Here is a 24,620-nt window from a genome sequence, read left to right as displayed (position 1 = left end):
CCCCCCCTCTCCATCTTTTTTGTCCCGCCTGCTAATTAGGCCAGGTCTTCGGTTTCCCTGTCATGTGTGATATGAGTTTATCAGAGCTGCCTGTCAGGCTGCAGGGGTCAAAGAACGGTGCAGACTGCAGCCTGAGCCACGGCACAAACTCATCTATAAGAGAGACGCAAACTACAGCTATCGAATCAGAACTAAAAGAGATCCTTTCAGAGGCGTTAGAGACGCTGCTAAGAGGCTCAGCAGAAGACAAGAATTCATTATGGGACCACAAAATGATATTACAGCCACTGTCTGTATAGTATGTAACTGTTTCATTATTACCACTACTATAGCTGTGAACAAGTACCACAGGGCCTACTGAATAAAGCTAAAGGTTGATGTGACATATAGACATGTGACATATAGAAAAGTGCCGCTGCTGAACCCTTTTTGTGAGGACTAGTCTTTAAAAAGGGAAGATGTGAAGATAACTGTGTTGTATCTCTCAGAGGATTTTTATAATTTCTTTGTTATTTCTTTTTGAAGCACTTTGTATTGAAATGTGACACAAAACGTGCAACATATAGTAAATAAAGTCTGTCTTTATTTTACCCTGTCCTTTGTTGGTCAAGAAGTTGACAGTCTGAACATCACTTGCACTTCGGTTTCTTTCTGTTTTAATTAGTTGATTTTATTATCCAATCTCAGAAAGATTTATGTGAATAGACACTTGGAGATAGGCCTTTTTGGAGGAACACAGATTAAACAAGTCTTCTCAACTTTTTCTTTCTTTCTAGGGACATATTTTACATTTTCTATTCAAATACTTGTGACTGATTTGTTAATGTAAATAGTTTATGAAGTGTAATGTAAATACTTAAGCAGCTATAGCCACACCATGTATTATTGGTGGAGTAAATTAAGTTCTAATCATTGATAATATTACACACACTGAGGAAGCTTGAAATATATGTATTTTAGTGGATTGTTGTGGCTAAATTAAATAAAAGATAAGCGTGTGTGTGCACCAAATATCATAGGCAATTAAAAATTTTCCCAAAATCTGACATTTTACATAATTATGTACAAAAGTTTTGTAATTTTGAAAATTACAATATTCACACTTGGCTTAACATAATGTCCGTCTTTTTAGGAGCTCTTCAAATGTGTTTAGGAATAACACAACAACTGTTTTAAATGTATGGCCAATGTATGGTCAAACGATATCAGGAGTTTCAAAATTAGTCTGAACATTACTGCATAGAACCCATAAATTAATGAAATCTGACTTAGTTAGTCACAATATTACATTTGTTACAATTTTGCTCCATTGTGTAGGAGGACAAAAACAAGTCACCCTCCGGTACTGCACGTCTTTCACCCAAGATAAATTTGAGCCCCATCTGGAGAAATAAAGGATATCTTTCTTTCTTTTTCTTCCGAGCGGAACAAGACATAAGATCCTGCGGTTCAGGGACAAAGAGAAAACCCATGGAATTAAAATGTGTTTATATGAGCATTACTGTTTTACAACTTCAATTTGAATTGAATTACATTGTGAACATTTGCTATATCTGTCCTTAAAGGTTTTTTCATTCTGTCTCATTTAAAGTTAATGTCAATTGTCTTGGATTTCTGATGAATTTTACATCTGTGTTTCTATTTTCAGTATTTTTCACCGCTGCAGCACGTCACTTCAGGGATACTCTGCAGTGCATTCAAAAGAGGGCAGTGTAACCACACATGCCGGGTTTCCTTAATGCGCTCCTCTATTTAAGTGTCTATCTCTCACATAAACAATATTAGTAACCTATATCTACATACCACATGTATATCTATTTTTGTTTAACTACGCATTTCTGCAAATCAAATCTTTCCAGCAGCAACTTGTATTTTTTGTTTCAAACTGATCAAATCTATGTGTCAGGGCAAAATAACTGGAGAAAAGAAAATGCCTAAAAAGAGTACGCCTAATATAGGATTTCAACAGACATTTCAGCAGTCAGAGTGAAAACCTCAGTGGTCAAGCTGTGAGGAAAAAGCTGCACCTGGTAATTGCTGCAACACCCACTGACCCCTCCGCAATGTGCATCAGCATACCCCATGACTACATGTAAGAAAATTGCTTCATAGTTAGCGCATTATTGTTTCAGTGATCGCAGAGAGGTAGCTTTGCCTGGCCCTGGGTGGCATCATTAACACAGTCTGAAGTAACACGTTTAAATCAGATGGCATTGTCACAGGTGTAACTACTGCTGTTCATGCATATGATTAATGTCCCCTTTTTTGATTAATTTCCGACGTTGGCTGAGAAGCCCTCGCATTTGTGATTAATGAACTCGCAGCCTAATATGATGGTGGTTTGGTACATATTTTGTGTGTGTATGTGCGTGTGTGTTCTCTCTCTGACTGGTGCTAGCGTGCAGCATCCTTAAATCCCAGTTGAGTCGATGGCAACAGCCAAAGGTCAGGCTGGAGGACATCACACACAACATGTGGCCTTTCCGTGTCTTAAAAGCAGAGTCTTACTCACTGTGGAGTCACGATAGGGATAATACATTGGGCTTTCCTGCTACAATAAATCTTGGAGACAAAGAAAAGAAAGCAGACACAGAAACTGGCATAGCCCTTGTATGTAAAGTTAGTGGCAAACTGATATATAAATCCACATACACTGACACGGCTCTGGTCCCATGGGTCTAAGCTTCTATCTCTGCCTGAGGGCTGGAAAGGGTACGACAAAGATGCTGCAAACCAGAGCTTCCCACTCTTCCTCTGTTCACAGAACTGAAGGGGGATAAAGTGTACCACTTGGTTATACCCACTGTTGACCTTTTGATATCTAAGTCAATATTCTCTCTTTTTTTTCCCCTCTCAGGCTTTTTCCCTTTATGCCCAACCTTCCTCATCTCCCCGGTGGTGACAGAGATGGAGGGCACAAGGGTCTGTAATTAGCTGGTTGACCCCGGGGTTGGGTTGTGTGACCCCGGCAGCCGCGAAGCGCAGAGCTACCCTGATCAGATGAGTAGTTCTGAGGGATCAGTGGTTGAAAGACAGCCGCCTCCGTGTCTCAGCCAACCCATTCACATTAGCCAGCGTGGCCGAGACAGGCACAGTTACAGGGGCCCAGCTGCCGAGCCCAAACAGAGTCACAAACACCTGTCTGGGTAGAGTACAAACATACAGACACATGCTTTTCAACATCCACAGACACCGATGCGGCTGCAAAACACACTACCTGCCACCACCCATGGAAAGGAGGAGGAGAAGGGGGGCTGAGGGGTAACCTGACCCAGGTAGGGGAAGGATAGGGGAGGGAGGAGAAGTGCTGGCCCTTGGTCAAGTGCCTTGTATTCCACAAACAGGCCTCATCCAGTTACACTCTACCTGAGACGCAGAGCCTGAGGAGAGGATTCAAAGAAAGCATGTGGACCTCCCTCCCTTTGGTGTGCCTTCTTTGGCAAATGGAGATTTTCCTCTCAGAAAACACCTTCTGATTTCTTCTCTGAGCAGGTATCCAGGGATTTAGTGAAAATCAAGACCTGCTCCATTCTTCTGAGTCAGTTCATGTGTAATTGTGTTGCTTTATTTTCCCCAGCTGCAGAAGTATTAAAAGCATTGCATTGCCATCGCAGAGGTACCTATGAGCAGGTTGATAATTGGTAAACGTTGCTCAGCTGTCTTTGCTGCCTCCACTACACTAATTAAAAGCAGCGAGATAGGGCGAAAGGGAGAGAGTGTCAGCAAGGACACGCTGGGAGACGTACACCTGAGACGGCACAGTCACTGATGCTCCGGGCACATCAGTATGACCTGAACGCCGGCGCTGTTTGAAGTAGTGACAGGGAGGGAGGGAGAGAGAGAGAGAGAGAGACAAAAGTGTCTGGATCTGAAACTGTTGCCCTTGGGGGAATAAAGAGATAGGAGGAAATATAGAGGACGGATATGTGAATATACGGGGTAAAGAAAAATTTCGATTGAGGAGAAGGAAAGAGGACAGAGAGAAAGAGTGAAAGGTAGAGTCTCTTCTGCCTCTCGTCTCTGCGAAAGTTGAGGCCTCATCTTTAGGATTCTTATGATTTAGTCTCACTTTCTGTCGCTCAACCCTCATTCATTTCTACCTCTTTACCTCTCTCAAGTCATCATGTTTACACAAGCTGTTACTGCCATTTCCCTGTTGTCTAACCCTCTGCTGTTTTCCTCCTTCTTTCCCCTCTTTCTTTGTCTTTTTCCTGCTGGTTGGAAATCTGCAAGGCTTGCTCATCGGCGCCAGCCTCTGTTAATCCCCTCCCAAAGCACCTTAGCAACGCTAGGAATTTAGAGATGCTAAAAAAAACACACGACGACAACGACAACAACTGTTCTTAACACTGGGCTCATATTGGCAAGAGTGGCCACATCTTGAGATGTGTGCGTGTTTTCCATAAGTAGTTCAGAACAATCTGGAAGGGTGTGATAACCAAGGATCTCTCCAGAGTGCGTGTGTGCGCATGAGTGTATGTCTGAATGTGTGTGTGTGTGTGTGTGTGTGTGTGTGTGTGCACACAGAGTGGGAGTGTATGTTTATGTGATATAGTTCCTATAACACCAGCAACCTGGTAATCATTGCATGTAGTCACCTGAGATGCTCATTATCTAGTCCCTGTACACGTTCCGTCTGTGTCTGTTCACTGAGTGTGTACTTCAGCACACACCACACACTGCTGGACTTGAGTCTCACAAGTGTTTGTCTTTGTGAGGTTGGCTGCACATACCTGAATGAGTCAATGATAGACCGAGAGCCTGAGCTAGTGAACAAAATATAAATTATCACAGAAAGCAGTGAAACAACTTGTGTTATTATGGGCCTAACTTTGATGTTAGCCTTGATGGGGGGAAAAAAATCAATAAAACAAGGTTACAACGCTCATGGCAATTACGCCGTTAGTTATTTTTCATTTGTTGGCTTTGCAGTTTTCGCACATCAACACGGATCACCCTCCCCGCCTCTCTCTTTCTTTACCTAAAATCAATTACTTAGGGGCAATGGTAAAATAATTGAGGGCACATTTAGGCCTTGAAATTAATACATAGTTTAAATGTTAAAAGTTTTCCATAACTTCTCACTTTGAAGCATTAATTTACCCTCCAAATTGAATGTGGAAAAAAAAATATGGGAAGCACACTTTTTTTATTCTTAGGCAGCAATAAGATGCAAGACTTTATTTAATATGTATTCTTTTTTTAAGCAAAAGCTAAGACAACAGCAAAACAGACACAATGTAACAGTACAATGTAAGTGTTGAGTACATAACAAAGCCTTGCCTTAAAGACAACTGTACAAATAGCAGTTACTTTTTTTATTTTAAATGCAAATATACATGACATGTTGATTCATGCACAGGAAAGATGTTGATTATAAATTAAGAGCATGTGTGAATAATAATTGTTTAATAAATATTTTCCATTCTGCTTCTCTTTATCTGTCTGAACAGGGACAGACAATGAACCCTCTACTGATGTTCTAGTGCCAGATCAGTACATGTTTCTCATTGGGCTGGTCAAACTGCACATTAAATACACTCAAGGCTGTGGAAATATTCATTACAGGCATTTTGATGGATTTTACAAATCTGAAACTGCAGCGGGTTCTTGGAAAACATGCCAACCCAGGGACTAAGAGTATTAAGACAGCGAAGCTGGCTGCACTGAAAGGGAACAGGAAAAAGGAGCTGTTGCAAACACTGCTGTTTTTTTGCTCATTGGTTAGTGTTTGTTTTTGCTGAGATTGGTGAGATATAGGGCTGGGGTTGTTTTTTTTTATTCAAGTAAGCCACATAAAATTAAATAAAATAAAATCTCCACATGCTCTGAAATCAGACACTGTACTTTGATACTAGGGCAATAGGAGAAAGGGGTTGTGTAATTAAGGGGTTTAGAGTAGGTAGCGTCACATGGGAAATCGTGAATGGAGAAAATTTGGGACTCTGACTGTCACTGGCATTTTCCAAAAGGTCTTTTCGCCCAAAGCGCCTATCTTCTAGTGCTCGTTGTAATGATGGCCTGCCAGCAGAGGAGACGAGGTGCTATCTGTTAATCACAGGTCCCCACAGTGATCCATGTCCGCTGGTGATAGCCATGATGGACACTTTGCTGGAAGAGAGAGACAGACAGAGAAAGAGGGAGATGGACAAAGAGAGGATATTGATTTGTAGGGATAACAAATGTCAGAAGTCCATAAATAAAGACAGCAAGACAGAGCAAATAGAGCATAGTAGTTTCATATATAGGTTTATAATATAACAACTACATCCTGTGCACAGTGTGTACATGTATATAGATAGAAAGAGAGAGAGACACACACACACACACATACAGACACACACACACAAGTACATGGTTCAGTGGGCTGACTACTTAATAGCTAGCAGGTTATCAATTAAATTACAAATGAACCAAATGTATCCCATACTTTAAACAGTCTGATAGCTGACAACAATCTAATGGCTCTGGAAACAAATTGTAGGTTTATAATCATTAAGAACAATTTATCGGTACCTCTTGGACATATTGCTGTGACATACACATCCTTCACTTGTTACAATCTGACCTATCTAAACAACCCGGTTTGTTGATCACTTGACCCGGAAGAGTTCAAAGGTCAGCCAGTGCAAACAGCTATCAGCATACAACAGGCACCATAAAACTGCTGTTTCTTATTTCAACCCTTTGACCCCTCATTAAACCCTTCTCTTCTGCAATGAGAATTATCACCTGCCACACAGAAGTAGAAATCCTTTACAGCATCTGGTGGGTTCGTATGTGTGTGAGCCAGTGATAGAGGAACACTGCAGGTGTGTTGTACACCATACTAAATTGAGTGAATTGAACAAGACTACAAGACTAACAGCTTCCTAACATAGGACGAGTGAGCGAACTCTAGCAGATGGAGCGCAAAAAATTGTCCGCATGTAGGCTGCTATGAGCGATGTTCCCATGTTGACTGCTGACTGGAAGGGAAACGGAAACATCAAGGACGTTGTTAGATTAGAAGTGGAGCAAATGTGCAAAACTTTGCAAAAATAAAACTTGCGCGAGTTCCTAGTTTTTTAGCCACTTCTGTATTTTTAAGTCTCAAGTCAGATATATCAGACGATTCAGACTTAAGTGTAATTACAAAATAATGATGCTATTTACAATTTGTCACAATGTTCAGCAGGTATAATGTTCACCATGTTCGCAATATTAGTTTAGCGTGTTACCAAGATTTGCTAAGTAGTGCCAAACACAAGGTATAGCTGAGGGTTATGGGAATGTTACGTAATGAATGGCAAGTACAATATTTAGTCATAAACCAAATAATGGACAAATTAAAAACTTGATCTCACGATGGGGATGGATGAAAAGTCAAACATTCACAAAAGCTATAGTTCTTTCTGAGGTGAATGTGGATTGTCTACCAAATTTCATTGCAATCCATCCAATAGCTGTTGAGACATATCTCTAAAAAGCACAAATGTCAACTTCAAGGTGGCACTAGAGGAAAAATCCTGGCGACTGACTATGGTTTATGGCCTTTTCATTCACATTATATAAAGCACACGCAGGTCCGTCATGTGATGTACACTGACCCAAAAAGACTTTCCTTCATGTACCCACATTGTGAAAGAGATGTCTGTAATTCAGCAAAAATTCTTTGAAGACAGTACATCAACTTCCCAGTACAAACACTTAAATAGCACTTAATTAAATCATTATGTCCTGAAAGTTGTAAAATTCTCTAATAGCCAAATCCACCTGTAAAAAGCTGACCAGTGCTATCAAACAACCCTAAGTTTGTCTGACTCCATGAAAGAAACTCTTTGTGGAACCACTTATGTTGGAAGAGAGAGAGAAAAAAGAACAACCTAACAGTGAATACTGGGCCTTCAAGTGCACAAAACAGAAGAGAAGGTTTTTTGAGGATACCTCAAATTTATCGTGTGACCCTTCCTCGTTGTTCTGTTTGCCTAAGATGATTGGGAAACTGGTAGTCAAGTGTTTGTCTGACCTAAAAAAGCAGATAGACCCCCTGATAACTGGGTTTAACTTTAAAAGATCCACCCTTCTGTATTTATCCTTTTGATTTACAGTATAAACTTTTTTAAAATGGCAAATGATTGATTTTATATAATTTGACAGATTATTTGTCCTTGGGGTCTTGTCTGATTGTCTGGCTACTAGTGTTTAGATCTCAGCAATGACTTTGATGTTAATAGAACTGATAGCCAGAGATACAAATGAAAAATCCGAGTTGTAATAAACCTCAGTTTTCCAAGCACACCTGCTTGGAGCTGCAGCAATGTATTCAAAAGGTCTGGGTAAATATAACTTAAAGAATATGGTGACTAACGATTATCCTCTTAGCCAGTCACATTACCGGTCTCATACTACTAAATCAGTTGTGCAAATCACAGGGGACATGGCTAAAATGGCAAACCAAATGGAGAGACTTCTTCTCGAGAAAGTACTATTGTTGTGTACAGAGCGGTAAGACCTGAAAGCATGGCACAACAAATCTGCAGCCAAAGGCCGATGGTAGCTCATACAAATGAGTTTGTGTTCGTAGAGATATGAAAGTTCGATCATGTCATTCCACCTATGTTGCCGGCTTTATTTGCAGCACAGTGATCTAAAAATATTTCTATGGAATTATTGTTATATGCAGTTGATGACTCTGGGCTTCGAGAAAATGAGGAGCACCACAGTAAAAACAGGAATAAATAATAGTAACAATATGTTTAAGCCGGTTATATGACATCAATCCAGTCTTGGCACAGTCATCATTTTGTATCACATATCAGTAATTAAAATGGCATTTTAAGAATAAAACATGAAACATCATTTTGCAATAAAGGTTGGAAAGGGGCCATGACACATAGGGTTAATAAGTCCAGCAACTCCTGGTTAAAGTGTAAAGGTGAGGTGGTGTTATTTTGTATCAGCCTGGTGTTGTTTCCACATGATGATGGCACTTCTCAGACAGGGGGCTGCAGGTTTATTATATATATATATATATATAATATAAATACCCTCAGATGGCAGCAGGGATTTAAGTAACTGAAAGAGCTTTTCACAGATCAGACTGCTTTACTGACAATCTTGCTTAAACCACATTTAAAGTTTTACATTTGATGCTACCGTAAATGCATCTACTGGATTGTAATTGTTCTAAATTGTTTATATTTTTCAGCATTTTTCTGTGACACAATTCATTTAGCTTTCCCTTGTTGTCATTCCCTGTCATTTCCCTGTTCACAAAATCACCTTTTTCAAGCTGAAAGACACCTTTTGTCAGTGCAATGTCTAAGACTCAATTTCAACCAAAAACAACAACAACTCGCTTTGGGCTGCTTAATTTGAATGAAACGCCCGCTTGTTTACACCTCTTCTCCCACCTGGATGCCATGTGCCATCTCTGAACTGAACAAAAATACCAAACAGATGGGCAAAGCACAACTTGTCATAGTACTGCTTGCGCTCACTTATGTTAAGCGCAACTTTAATAGCTAGCTACCGCCTGTCTCTGTAGTTATAAACCTGTCTCCTACACAATTACACAAGAAGGTTGTATACAAAACACCACATTGTTTTTCTGTGTCTCCTCATTTAGGTGTCCGAGTCAAACAAGCAGACTCGCAATTCAACCTGTGTTGTAAAATGTCACAAAAAGTTCTGTTACACTACTTTTAAGCTTTGTTCAGACTGCCAGGCCAAAACAATTAGGTTTTTTGGCATATCTAGATTGTTTCGAGATTGATTTTAAAAAGGCTGTACAGCAAGAAAACAAAACGCATGTGAACTCGATCCAAGCCATATTTTGAGGTGGTTTAAAATGCAATTCCAGTGCTAATTTCAAACCCTGAATGCTTCCACATATAAAACACAACTTTGTTACTGAAACCCATAAAAAGCATCTGACTGACATGGGAGACTGCTGTTCGTGACCTATCTCTTTGCAGCTGTCAAAATTGGTTTCTTTTACACGTGATCTGTACAAAAACCAAGAAGCTTTAGTTGCCATAAAGCTGCACAATAGAGTGTTCTGGCGGAGCTGAAAACGCAACACTAACATATTATCTCCTTATAACATTAGCGAACATTTTAGCAAACTGTTACTTGTTGTCCAAGGGAAACATTTGGCTACTTAGATGTTAAATACTCCAATCTGTTCACCAGTTAGGTGCCAACTTTGTCTGCTGTCAGGTGCTGGGCAGGTAGTGTACATGTAGTGGGTTTATCCCAACTTGTTTGCGCTGACAACAACTGCCTGCTGTGGCTGGCAATGATTGATTAGTGCAACTTTAACCATTCTTAAGCACAGGGGGGGCAGATTTAAAAAAAAATAAAAATTATTCTATTATTATTATTTTGTCATAAGGCTTGTTTTGGATGTGGATCTGTTATATTGTTCAGGTTGACTTGTTGAACCTTGACTAAGTGGATAAAAACGTTAACCTTCTTTAGCTGCCAGTATTAAATACTGTGGGGAAAGCAAATTAAATATATATGAACAATGAAAGTCATAGATACATTCAGTAAGAAGACTTTGTGTTGGCAGTGAACAACTTGTAGATATTTGTTGAATATGAATGTTCCCTTATTATATATTGATAAAAGCGTTTTCCAGGCAAAACTTTTTCTACAATATACATTTAGTTGAATAAAGCATACTGATTGACCCTGTTTGGTTCTTTCACAGCGGGAATGGGAAGAGTTTCATAGTCTTCTTCACAAAGACCCTTTACTTGGGTCTAAATGTATACCAACTGTACTGCTTGAACTTATTTCACTTAGAATAGAATTGAAAAGAATAAAGGCTGCCAATTTTCAGCAGATTTTTCAGCTAGAGCATTTTTCTATTCCATCCTGGTGGCATGGCGGTAGCTATCACTGAGGACGCCATATCCTCTGTAATATTTTGGGGAGTTTTATCACAGGAGGAATTAACATTAAACACATATACATGTCAAGTTTTGAAGAGTTTTAGAGACTAAAATGTCTTAAAATCAAAACAATAAATATTTTTAAAGGGATGCAGTATTTTCTACCAGAATTACCTGGCAGTGTAGAGAAAGCTTTGTGAAGTAAATTATATTAATTAATACAATTTTAATTTCTGCGGGTTTTTATTTTAATGGATATATTTAATGGCTAGTCTAAACTTAAGTGGGTGGGGTTTTGGGGGACTTTGGGCTCATGACCTCAGTAAAATCCTGGCTACAGCCCTGATTGGAAGTCCCTCCTCCTTTGATTCAGTGATGGACAGTGAGGCCACTCAGTATGCTACACCCCCTTCCCCACAAACTTCCATCGTCTTCAAACTTATTCTTCCCTTTCTCCTCCTTCCTCCAAAAACTCCCCGGTTCCTGTGGTGCGGCTGGTTTTGTGTGGCCCCAGCACTGTCCCGTTTTTATCACTCCTCTGACGGGTTACCCCGGTCCCCCTCGCACCTGCGCCGCTCCCAGGTCCCTACAGGAATGCGCTGGGGCTTGTAATCGCCTTTGTGGGGGCCATTGAGTTGTACGGCTGACTGAAACTTCCCAACCTCACAGCGCGCTGGCCGCTGAATGGGGCTCAGCGTGGGGCGGCTCTCCAAACCACAGCCGCTGCCAAATTCCTACAGTGGCGCTCCACAATCACTCCCACACAGGCCCCGATATACCGCCAGGCAGGAGGGACGGGAGGGAGGGGGGGTCGAGATGTGGTGGTGGTGGAGTGTGAGTATGTGTGCTGGGCAGAGAGATGGTAAGTCTACATTTAACTCCTAACAAGACGGCCACTTTTTTTGTTAGGTTGGACTACATGGCATGAGCATTTGTCATTTTTTACAAATCACTTTTAACGTGATTTGGGGGTAACAATGAATCAAATATCTTTTCTTTTTTTTCATTTTAATATCTCACCTCTTGTCAAAAAGTCCCACTGCAGATGCTATTCCATGAATGGAGAAATCTGAAAAATAAAAAAAGAAAAGGAAAAAAAACGTTTGAATGCTGGACAAAGTTTGAAAATAAAGCAATTTCTCATAACTTTCAGGACGTTTGTGCTGCGTTTCGTGCATTAGGTCTGTGTGCCGGCATATAGCGTGGTAGCTGTGGGTAGATAGAGCAGCACTGCAGGATTAAGAGGCAGCAAGATTGTTAAACATGTCAACGTGTAATTGCACGATAAGGCCCTTCCGAGGAATTCATTGGCCCCGTTGCTTTCTCTATTCCGCGCTAATCTCGCCCGGCACATTCGCTCTGTGCAATCTGTCTCCATAATCTTCTGTGACAGAGCGGGCGAAGAGAGCAGCCTGCTTGGTAATTTTTTTTTTAGGAAAGGGTGGGGGGAGACGTGGAGAAAATATGCAGAGGCGTGATAAAGTGACGCTAATTATCCCCATTTAGGACAGGGAGTGCAAGGGATCGGGGCTTTACGAGCAACCGAGTGTGCGCTGGAGCTGATGGCCTCCTAGCATGGAATATATCGGTGGCTACAAGATAAGAGTATCGCGTGGTGGAGAGATTTATTGGCCGGTCAGCTAAACACACACGCGCGCGCGCACACACAGACAACACACACACACGCACGCACACGCACACACACACACACACACACTGAAAGCATCGCTGCCACACAGCCCATATACCTTGCACCCTCCACTTACCCCTCTTCCACCTCAAGGTGTAATTTATTCGGGTTAAATTTGCCAGAACACTCCTCTTTTAGCCTGGTGATGCGCCGTGACGCGCTCCGCCTCTCCGGGCTTTCAGTGTTAATCCGCATCTCTTCACATCAACAGATAAGACAGAAACAGATGCAAAACACACGGAGGAGGCCATCCCGTGCCATACGCCGCAGCAGCGGAAGATGTCTCCATAGATGCAGTTTCTTTTGGCTTTTGGAATTTAAACTCATTTCCAGACATCGTTCCTCTGATTTTTCTCAACAGATTAATGCGCAGCCAGACGTTATAGGCTTTGCAATGAGGCCTAACAGGTTTAATTGACATGCCATGCAAGTCTTCATCAGTGTGAAATAGGCCCTTTAACTATGTATTTGAGATTAATTGATTTTTTAAAAATGCCTAAGTATTCATACATTTCCCTCATTTGCATGTGTATGGCTATTAGCCTGTGTCTACATATGAGGCCTACAGGCAACAGAAAATGTACATGTCAAAAACAGTTGTGGCCTGTCAAAATGACATCATTTTCAGAGTGATATTTCATTATTTAAAGAGGATTAATAATCTGAATGACATTAAACATGTCTGATCCACAACGAAGGCGTTTCTGTTAAAAGGTACCAAAACTCACAGTCATTTAAAAATACAAACATCTGCAGCTTTGAAATTGTGATGAGTCATCAGTAAATCCATAAGATACTTGTCGATGGTGTTTGGCCGTTTGGAAAGTTGAAGTCCAGTCTGTGCAACAGTTAGGCTGTATGGTTTTGGTTGTGCACGTTGATAACAAGTTAAGCATCTTGAATCATTTCATGATCTGCTTTGGGCTTACATTTTGACGAATTGGCATTAAGATCCCCCCTTCATTTACAACGACATAACGGTTTATTCCCCCAAATTTCTTGTAGTGCTGATATCAAACAAGAATTCATTGTTCAAATCTCTACTTGTGCCTCATGCAGTTTCCCCAGTTCCATTTACGTCCCTGGCTTTATCAAGTGTCAAGAGCAAAAAAAAACCCCAAAAATGATTTCTCCCGCCTCAGAGCTAAAATATGAATGGACCATGCAGCTATAACTCCAAATATAAAGCAGTTATTACAGATGTGTGTCAAACTGTTATATTTGAACACCATTAATTTGATCAGCAAGATAACCAAAATACAGCTAAAGAAATTTAGATTTTTGTGAGGGTGCACGTATTTTTTCTCTCAGGTCTGTTGAAGGCTATTATTGATCAACCCCTAACTATCAATGGGCCATTATCAATTAAGCTATCAACTTTTAAATTGAATGCCACACAGAAAAGGTGGATGGTTTTTAAAAAACATGTCCAAAGGGCAGCGCATGTACAATAAACCACTTCAGGTGAAAAATCAGTGAAAACCAAGTCTTTACATGAAAAAAGAAAAATAATTATGGCTGAACTGTTCATTATCTTTAACAGTTCATTACTTTTTGACTTATGAGTTATGTCAAGTGTTCAGAACAGAAGCAGTGGAATTATCTCAAAATTCACACTGAAATTCACAAAATGTCTCTCAGTGCATCAAAAATATATAAATCTATTTTAATGATGTATTGAATAAACTGAAAGTCATATTCGTTTTTAAAACAAGGTGTGCTTAAAAAATTCAATAACGTAGCAAATGAGTAATATTTCCTTTTGATAGGCTATATTACATTTTTGCTGAGAGAAATTCTTTATTTAAAATTTGATAATCAGTGTAAGTCTGACACAACTTTGCAATTCGTTTGCAAAATATAAATCTACTAATTGATTAATAAAATGACTATGGAGAGCTTAAAATTAAAAACTGATTTAAAAAATGCTGCTTAAATTATTTAATTACAAGGGGAAAATGGCATTTGATAATAGCATAATTTAAGTAAACCATCTTATATCAGTTAATGAGGACGTTTCGTTGATAACACTAACAGGTAGGTTGTCATATGAGGCCTTCACGTACTCTATATAATTAGGTTTGTTTTTAGAAACATTACAAAAACGAACGTGTAAGGAATCATTTTTATATGAAAGGATAATGTGGACCATCAACTCGGCCTGTCTTAAATATTCATAATGACACTTAGGATATAGTTTGGCCTGCACAATTAATTTTTTTCTATTATAATTTATAGATAAATGTTTCATTATCCACATAAACGTGCAGTCCATGAAACAACTTCAATCCTACTAAATTTGTTTCCTCATTGACCTACAGACTGTAGCTTTTCCGCACAATTACGCACAAACAATTAGGCTATTTAAAAGCTTGTGGGATCTGTGTGGTGTCAAAATTTAAATAGGTGGCTATTTTTTATCTGGAGAGGGGGCTTGATGACATGCTCGTGTCCTAAAACGTGAAAACACTCTAGTAAGAACATTGTGAAAATAATCAATCTAAGACCGTTGTCTTAAGAATCAAAGCAACATCTTGTGAAATTTATTCAATTCTTCTTCATTGCAATATCAGAGCTTTTCACTTGCAGAAAAGCACTTAAATTACAACAGCAGTTGCCGTCATCCTTTGAAATATTAAAATTATTCACAATTTACAATAATTAGAGTGTTACAATAAAAAGAGATGATCTCCAAGAATTAAGACACAGGCTTCTGCAAATAAACACAAATGTTTAAAGAATGTGAGTTTCCCATATCTTTTAAAGCACTTTCTTAAGATTATGACACGTTATCTCATATTCAATAACTTACAAGAACCCCCAAAATTATGAGACAATTGAACCAAATACCCCCATGTGAACCTGGCATAACCCTCAACTAAGACTGTGAAGTAATGGACAAAAAGATGGTAGCACAATAACCATTATCTCAGCATCATGTTCGTTATATAATTCCACTGGTGGCTATTCCAAAAAGCCGAGATGAATATGCTATTTACCCTTCATTTACAATATCATAAACATTCTGTACAAAATGCAGGTAGTTCTCGGGACCGGGGTTATTTAGAAAAGAGGTAAATATTTGGTTATGTGTTCGTTTGCAGTTTTCAATTATTCTGTGAGTTCTAAATGTGTGTTAGAGGGACCGTCCCGTTCACTCCAGCCGTGGCGCTCTGGTAATGCTGCGGCAAGGCATGGAGTCTACTTTGCATTGACGGGTCCCCCGGCTCTCCGGTCGGTAAATACATGCTTATCATCTCTCTCAAGTCTCCGGGGCAAGGACCCCGTGAGTGTGTGCTGCTGACGGGAGGGCTTACACTCGGCTCCGACTTCACTAGCGACCCTAACGTCCCCATGGCAGCTGAGGAGGAGACGCCGGAGCCCTGGTGCTGTGTGTAGGTGATCCCGCCGTAGCCGGATGGAGAAGCGTTCATGTAGCTCTGAGAGTTCGAGATGGGACTGTACTGCAGGGCTGTCATGTCGTAGCGGTGCATGGCTTGGGGGTTGTGTGAGTGATGGTGGTGTGAGTGGTGGTGGTGGTGCGCTCCGCTCCCCGGGTGCTGGCTGTAGGCTAGCTGAGCCTCCTGCATCATCGCTGCCGCCGCCGCGGCTGCAGCCACCTGCCCCGAGTACGCACCGTTTGCCCAGCCGTTCATGTGCGCGTAGCCGGAGCTTGCAGAGCCTCCATGACCCCCGGGGCTCTCTAACCTCTGCCCAACACCGGAAGAACTCATCCCGACCCCTAAACCAACTCCACTGCCCCCACTGGGCCCAGAAAGCAGTCCACCGGCAAGTGAATATTTGTCCTTTTTCAGCAGCGTCTTGGTCTTCCGTCTTGGCCGGTACTTGTAATCCGGATGCTCCTTCATGTGCATGGCTCGCAACCGCTTCGCCTCGTCGATGAAAGGGCGCTTCTCAGCCTCGGACATCACCTTCCACTCGGCCCCCAGCCGTTTGCTGATCTCAGAGTTGTGCATTTTGGGGTTCTCCTGTGCCATCTTCCTCCGCTGCCCACGGGACCACACCATGAACGCGTTCATCGGTCTCTTCACCCGTTCCTGATTCGCTTTGGACCCGCCGTTCGGCCCCGTTTGACCCGTGGTCGTATTCGTTTGGGGGCCGGGGGAATGGAGGTCAGTTTCCATCATCATGCTATACATTCACCTGGTTTTAAACTTCGCCACCAACAGAGAAAAAGTCTTTTTCAAGATAGGTCAGGCGCGCACAAGATCGGGTGCGCACAGGATGACTGGGTTACAAAGTGAATAGTCTAACCCCAAATTAATCAAATACGAGATAAAAATTAATCCGAAAAGGGATATAAAATGTTCTCCAACCAGTATTTCACCCTGTCTTCGCCTGGGTTGGTTCACATCCACTGTGATAGAATGCGCATTTGAGCCACTTTCCCAGTCGGAGTTGAGAAGTTGGTTAAAGCGGCGGCCATATGATGCGCACTGACAGCGGTTAAATGAGCCACAAGCGGCCAATGGGGCTGTAGCAGCAGAATGATTTGCATGGCGTTTGGTCAGGTGACTAGAGGACCATAGGAAGAACACACCGGAGGAGGAGGAGGAGGAGAAGGAGGAGGCAGAAAGGAGGGTCAATCCCACAAATAGCACAAGACATTTGAAATTACCAAACATGCTCTCAGAGACTTCAGCTAAACAAAAATAACTAAGATTTGTTAGCAGTGATGTAGCGGCCAAAATGTGGGAGTCAAACATCTCAAGATATTTTAAAAGAAAGCTATGGTCGCTGAATTTTAACGAATGTAAAATACAGCTTCCATATTCACAGGGTTCAATGAAAGTTTGGGTTAAACATTTATTTTTCTTTCTCTCTCTCTCTCTCTCTCTCTCTCTCTCTCTCTCTCTCTCTCTCTCTCACATACACACACACACACACACACACACACACACGCACACACACACACACACTGTGCGTCCTAGAAGTCTCGGCCCAACTGTATTTTTATGTACTGGAATTACAGTCTCTCCACACCAATTCAATCTCAGACGACTTGATGCTCAACCAGCGCCAGAAAATCCATTTTTCAGACCATCTCTCTCTCGCGCTCCCCTCCAGGTATGTAATTAAGGTATGTAATAATAGTAGGTGTCAGAGATGGAGAAATTACACACAGAAGATAATGTGAAAGGGATTTGGTTTTGAAAAAAAACTACTGGTCTAAGAGCAGAAGCCCCTGAGGATGGATAGTGACGTGAAATTGAAATTGCCGGGGCAAAGCGCCGTTACCGCCGTCTGCTGGTGATGGTGAATGAGTCCTGGTCATGGTCGTGTGTGCCGCTGAAGATGAAAAGCAAGGCCACATGTACACCGCTCTGTTGTTGTCGTCAGTTTTTTAGTAGATTTTTTTATTTGTCTGATACATCTTATAGGCCTACGCCTTATTTAACATCCGGCCACATAACCCGTTTGTAAACCACGAGGGGGAAACGGTCTATGTGTCTTTGAGTCCGCGCATATATAATCCAGATTTCACAGTTGACCTCCCCTGAAAAGCCCAATCAACCTCTAATTGAAAGGGAAAACGAAATACCACTTCCCGCGGCGAGACTAACGATTTAATCATTCTATCGTTCTTTGCTGTTTTTATTTTAATTGGAGCTTAGCTTGATATAGCTCTCTGTTTTGGGCCTGAGGGAGCGGGATCACTCGGGCGGAGCCATGCGTCTTTGGTAATGGGGGTTAACGGGATATCACAATAGTCAATAAACGTGTCCAGTGGTTCAGGCCATGTGGTTTAAGGCCCGAGGAAGACGACAATATGATGATGGCACCCAGGGAGCTCTGGGGCCGGTGAGTGTCAGTGAAGCTATCGCACCAGAAAACAAATAAACAAACAAAATAAATAAAACAATGTAGTATACTGGGTTCTTGTAGCAAAGAAATGGAAATAACACTGATATCTGAGTCTGGCTTATTATTAACAATAATACTTATCACATGACAGTCAACATTTTTATGATTAATATTTTATTCACACTAACCAGGTAGTCATATAGGCCTAACCCCCAAAATAAAAACCAATATAAGTGATTAGGATGTTGTCATCTTTGTTATTTCAAAATACATCTTCAGACAAAAAATAAAGCATTTATCCTTCCTTAATAGGTCTAAATTAATTCAAACAGATGTCACTATGCATCCAAAATGTTATAGTTAAATCTGATGAAGTACATTAATAAAGCCCATTTTAAAAGACCTGTTGACACCGTGTAGATTTTTAAGCATCGATCGGGAAAAATCATGGAATTATTATTATTATTATTATTATTATTTGTTCTTCTCGTTGTTGAGTGGATTAAGGATAGTACAGGATTAGTCTTTACAGTGACACTGGGACCCCGGTGGCCCCTGTTTACGTTCTCTGTCATCCCCCATCAGTCACTTCTCTTTTAACAAACCTCTTTTCAAACCTCCTCGCCCCTTTGTGCGCGGCCTCTGCAACAGGATGTGCCACCGCGATCGTGGTGCACGACTGGGGCCAAGGGTCAAAGCAGTTATCCAACGCCCCGCCCCACTCCCCTACAAATGAATAAATAAATAAGTGAAGGATTGTGAATAAATAGAACAGGTCTCACAAGTTACGCACAGCGGGTTTCATTGCGCTTTCCAACTCCTGCATCCCTCGCACAAATAAGTCAAAAGGATGGATGGTATCTGGGTTAACCCCCTTTCATCAGTAATCTTTCTTCCTAAAGCAGTTTACCTAAACCAGAACAACACTTTCCACGTGTGGTGCGCCTGGACAAGCCAGCGCGCGTGGAACTATAGGTGATGTTGGCTTCGGGGAAAGAAAAAGGAGTCGTGATCACCTGCTGATTACCTGGACATAAACTGGGTTAAGCAAGAGAAAGAAATAGTGTTCGTGCTTCAAGATACACACCCTAAAATCTAAAGATGTGATGAACAGCCCCCAACACCTTCCACTTGCCTCCCCCGCCTCCCGAAAAGTAAAAAAAAAACGCCGAGAGAATCATGTAACATAAATATTGCAGCCACCAAGCCGTGTAAAACAATACACCCTTTAAAAATACAGCTGGATATTTTAGCGCATGCAACGTATTTTCTCGTTAATCCGGACAGATAAAGGGGCCACATATGATAACCATTCACTCCCGAACAGATAGTCGCCGATACTGTCTGCTTGGAAAATCAAACTGAGTCGGTTAGAGAGCAACTGGTAGCAGCACCATGAGCTTCAGAGCTGTGCGCTCTGTGCACATGCACCACAATAAAACGACAGCCTGCAGCTAGAAACACATGTTATCTGTACTGAATTGAGCACAGTAGAGCGCAAACGTACCAAATTTAAGGTTGCCGATAAAGGCACTTATATCATTATGCTCAAAGCTGAAAGGGTTCAAGTTACCTTCCTATTCTTTCGGCATTAATTCCTCCTGGCGGTTAGACAAAAATACATTTACGCACAACAGATAGGTTAACTAATATTGTATCTACAGGTTCAAGACTTATATTAAATGCCTTTTCTTGCGTACGGAATAGTCATGTGCAAACTTACGCATGTTCCCCTCGTTCACTCTACTCCAGACCAAGTGGGCAGATTTCTCCCTCCATACTCCTAAAGCCGTCCTAAACCCTCCAAAGCCTCATGTAAGACGCTACTCCCACTACAATCTGGCCGCTCCAGTGCCAAGGCCATCCATGCCCGGTGCCCAAACCCACCACTCAACACACACTGAGGGGCAGAGACAAGAAGAAATGACATTTATTATACACCCTAAAAAGACAATTCCAAGTTATTGTTTCTCTCTGCGAAAGGGGCTTGCTTCTAACATAATGAAGCGTCTTTTGTGTGGTACAGAACAATACAAAACAAGTATTCTAATAAATAGCCACTTCTTTTCTTTTTTTTTCTTTTTTTGGCTCTCCAGGATGAATGGGCTGGAGCGGCGGGGTTCTGAAAGGCAGCTGTGCCGCATTCGAAGAGGAGGGGCGAGGACTTGAGGAGGAGCCCAGCACCCCCTTCGCCTCATCCTGGATACTGACTCCCATTACTGATCCGGGAACAGAAAAGGATGCAAAGAGAAGGGGAAGAAGGAAGGGAGGTGCGCGCACGTGTGTGGAGGGGGGTAATGACTTTGGAGGCAGTTTTTTTTTTTTACTCAGGACATACACTGTGTTCAACAATGTGATCCTAAAATCCTAAAATACTGCTTCATACTGTGAAGTTCACAGCGTCCATTACTACTAAATTAGATTTAGTTTATATGAACCTGCACAGCTTGCAAGCATGTGTCACAGACAGCTTCTACACTTTACACAACACACACACACACACACACACACACACACACACACACACACACACACAGTATACACAGTATAAGACACAGCTGGGCTCATTGACGGTTTCTTATTTACACACAGGTTCACAGTTTTGAGACACAGCACTGTCAGCATCTGTTTCAGACACACACACACACACACAGGTCTGTTCAATCTACTCCTCTCCACTGGAAACTCAGTGTTGATTACCTCACAGATTAATTTCTTCTCAGTCTAACCCTCACATGTCCCGTTTGTTTTGCAAACACAGGAGCAGAGCCTGGTTGAGCAGCTCCTTCACTGCTAATGAATCGGGCACACTGCTGCTAATTCCCCTCCCTTCCTGTTGCAGCCTCCTGGCTTCAGGGCTGACAGACTGCCTGACTTAGCTGATGTAGCTGGCAGGTGTCTTTGCTGCTTCACACATGCATCTGCTTACTGGTGGAGCCAGGGTGAAACATTTGTGGGTCCTATAAAAGGACTATATTCCCAGCTTTCTATTGTTTAGGAACAAGGGGTGGCAACAAATCAGACGCCTGGAGATGCTTTACGACAAATTCGTTGTTGTATAATGACTTGATGAGCTAAACTGGACGGACAGCGGGCAAGAATTGGATTGTCCGCTTCCAACATTCCCTCCAAAAATCTCTCATCTTAAAGTGAGAATACATTTCGTAACACAGGCGGATGTCCACCCCTTTTCAATTCACAACAATTATTCACTGTCATAAAATGTCACCATAACCCCTGCTATTTCTTGACTTAGACTCAGGAAGCCGATGGTGGCTAAACAGTGTTTGGAGTAACGCGTAACAAAAGTAATCAATTACAGTAACGTATTGCTTCTTGCTATAACGCAGTAATATAACGTATTGCTAAAAAAGGTTTATATTATACCCGTTACAATCTCAGTAACGTGTGTTACAACGCATTTTAACCCGAAATTAAGCAGTGTTTTGTTTTTTTAATAATTAACCAACACCGCGAACCATTAAGGCATCAGAAAAACAAATCCACGAGTAAAAGAGTAACATGATTTCCTGTTGCGGGAACCCGATGGTTGAGATTGTTGTCAGAGCAAACTACGGGGGAGCTCGGCTCTTCTTAACAAGATGGTAGCTTCCCTGATGGATCATGCGTAAACAGATTTCTATAGGCTATGTGTTTGTGCTTTAACGAATTACTTTTATGATTAGAGAGGCTGCTGACCGATCCTGTCGGCGTGAGGGGAGATTCAAATAATCAGTGACTTCAGTGACTTTATGCTGCAGTAATTTTTATGACATAGACCCACACGATCCGTAGATATAACTGCACATCACTAGAACCCAACTGTCCTGCAGCACATCTTCCTATCAGAATAATGGGCCTATTAAATAGCAGTAAAAGTAACGCAAAAGTTGTGTAAATCATTACAATTCAGAGACAGTAATTACTCTCAAATGACAGTAACTAATAATCTCTAATGTATTACATTTTGGAAGTAACTTGTCCAACACTGCTAACCAACCTTTCAACCTTTTCATTTACTTTCTGCCCACCTCCTTGCAGATTAATACAACTTCTACCTCTTGTCCATTTTTTACTGATTTGCCAGAGATTACTTTGCCACTTTGATTTACCACATCAAATAAGTGCTACACATAAACCAGGCCAGCAGGAGATGGACACAAAGTGGTAAAGCTAAGTAAAAGGCAATGGTGAAACTATTAAGGTGGGTGGGGGGCAAGAAAGACAGCAAGAGAAAGGAAGATAGCGAGAGATCAGGCCAGGTTCAGGCCTAAAACACTGAAAAGAAAAGGAAGCTAATTGGCTAAAAGCAGAAGTTTCATACAGTCTCTCTGGATCACACAAATCTCCATAACACTACACTCAAGACCTAAAGACCTCAGAAACAATGAGCAGCAACAGCACCCATCATAAAAAGTTGAGGGATAGATACTCCAACAAATTTTTTAAAACCTAGAATCAGTATTGTATCTGCTTTTAAACTCACTCTTAAACAATGATTTGACATTTTATGGAGACAATGTAGAACTGAAAACACTGAGGTATACATACTTGAAGAAAAAAGGTATTTTTTATGCCTATTTCCACAATTTGAACAAAATTAAAAGAAAAGAAGATGACTTTTGTGTCCACCAAAGTGGAAAATTGTCTTTAGCTCACAACATGAAATCAGTAGAAGAACATATAATGTATGTTGTAAGACAAATACAGTAACAGGGCACCAACAGAATATAATATAATGATAAAACAGATTGTAAGTTGTTACAACATAAAATACTTTGGAGTAAAATGAGATTCAGTGTTGAAAATGTAAAGTTAGTAATGGCTAAATCCGGTTTATATGTAGGACTTAACATATTTAAGTAAATAGCATTATGCATCGTGTCCTTATTGAGTTTTAGAGCGGGATGCTAACCCCAAACTGACAAACTGAAAGTGCGATTTTTTGACAGGGAGAACATAACATGCCATTCAAATCTGGGGCACTCTTGACTACAAGCAATTTGTTCTTTTGTTGCTCCATGTGCTCTATTTTCATCTTCTTCTCTTGGTAGAATTGTAAGAGAAGAGCATATAAGGGCTTGATGGAGTGGTGAGTCAGAGACAGGATGACATGAACAAGTGAGAAAGAGAGTAAGAAAAAAAAGAGAGAGAAGGAGAGAGAGAAAGAGAGAGAGAGAGAGTGAGAGAGACCAGGGAGGCCAATGTCAATCCCACAGCAAACCGCAGTGGATAATCATGGGCTTTAGGAAAACACTGTGTCCATAATGCTATTACCCAGGATTACCTACTCCAGCAGAGAAGGCGAGACTCTCTTCACAATGTGCCACAGACCTTTCAGATAATCATCTTATCACAGATGACAAACCCAGAAGAAACATCCCATTATTCAAGAAGGGGGAAAAATCTACAGCATGTTTGGATGAAGACATATTGTAAGCCTAAATTATTCGAGTGGAAAAATATCAGATTTTGAAATTAGCACGCCCGTCGCTTCCCTGTGCAGTCTCTCTCTCTCGCTCTCTCTTTCATTCTCTCACTGTCTCTTTCTCCCAGGGCACTTTCTCCTTTTCCCGCAGGGCAATTAGAGACAAGATTTTATGCATTGTTCACCTTATCAATTAGCCATAACACCTTCCCCTCTGATTGGTCTGTAATGAACGTAATGGTTTTAACAGTCAGGAGTTGCAACTCTTAGAGGTGTTGTGCTAATGGTGTCGCCACGGCGATGGAGTCACAGTAACAGCTCTGCGGAAAAGCAGGAAGAGAGGCGGGCGGGGGGGGGGCAAGTCAGCTCTCCCTAACACATCTCTAATTAGAGCTCACAGTCAGTCATTACTGATGTAATAGGGTGTAACACTAATGGCTATCAGGCAAGCCTCCACAAGCAACAGAGGGGGGTTCTTGTAAGGTGAGAGGAGCAGAAAATTTATGGAGGAGGGGGAAAAATCAAGAGATTATAGTGAGGAGACGAGGTGAAATGGAAAGGTGGAGGGTGGGGGGGTCAAGAAGTGAAGGGAGTGAATAGAGGAAAGTACGTCTAGCAGCAGAGACTGTTTTTAAGTACAGTAGTCAGACAAGGTCAGGGCCCATTAATGGAAAATCTTTCTTTGATGGCGAAATCTGTCATGTTGGACACTGCCCACATATAGAGATGGACAAGACAAAAACTGGATAAGAACTAAGGCAGTATGAGCAGCCGACAGACAGACATACCAGAA

At 41.4% G+C, this 24,620-nt stretch overlaps 1 protein-coding gene across 2 annotated transcripts; it reads right to left on the bottom strand.

Moving 5' to 3' along the window:
* Window positions 1-5,144: 5,144 nt before the first annotated feature.
* sox1a (SRY-box transcription factor 1a) lies at window positions 5,145-20,280 on the bottom strand. 2 transcript variants are annotated; one of them, XR_005444692.1, is made up of 3 exons: window positions 20,123-20,280; window positions 11,904-11,952; window positions 5,145-6,111 (listed from the first exon to the last, which is right to left on the bottom strand). XR_005444692.1 is itself a non-coding variant. In XM_038721009.1 (3 exons), exons 1-2 carry the CDS (start codon window positions 16,731-16,733, stop codon window positions 11,932-11,934), a joined length of 864 nt encoding a protein of 287 aa, XP_038576937.1. In that variant the 5' UTR covers window positions 16,734-17,065; the 3' UTR covers window positions 5,145-6,111; window positions 11,904-11,931. The 2 variants fall into 2 exon arrangements, 1 of the variants encoding a protein (XP_038576937.1); XM_038721009.1 differs by lacking the exon at window positions 20,123-20,280 and adding an exon at window positions 15,891-17,065.
* Between the last annotated feature and the right edge of the window lie 4,340 nt (window positions 20,281-24,620).

The sequence above is a fragment of the Micropterus salmoides genome, unplaced genomic scaffold (assembly GCF_014851395.1).
Source record: "Micropterus salmoides isolate LMB-PRFRI ecotype aquatic unplaced genomic scaffold, ASM1485139v1 Ms_hic_scaffold_15, whole genome shotgun sequence".
In the NCBI taxonomy this organism is placed as follows: domain Eukaryota; kingdom Metazoa; phylum Chordata; class Actinopteri; order Centrarchiformes; family Centrarchidae; genus Micropterus; species Micropterus salmoides.
Note: the sequence above shows the minus strand (reverse complement) of the source record. Positions and strands in the feature narration are given on the sequence as shown.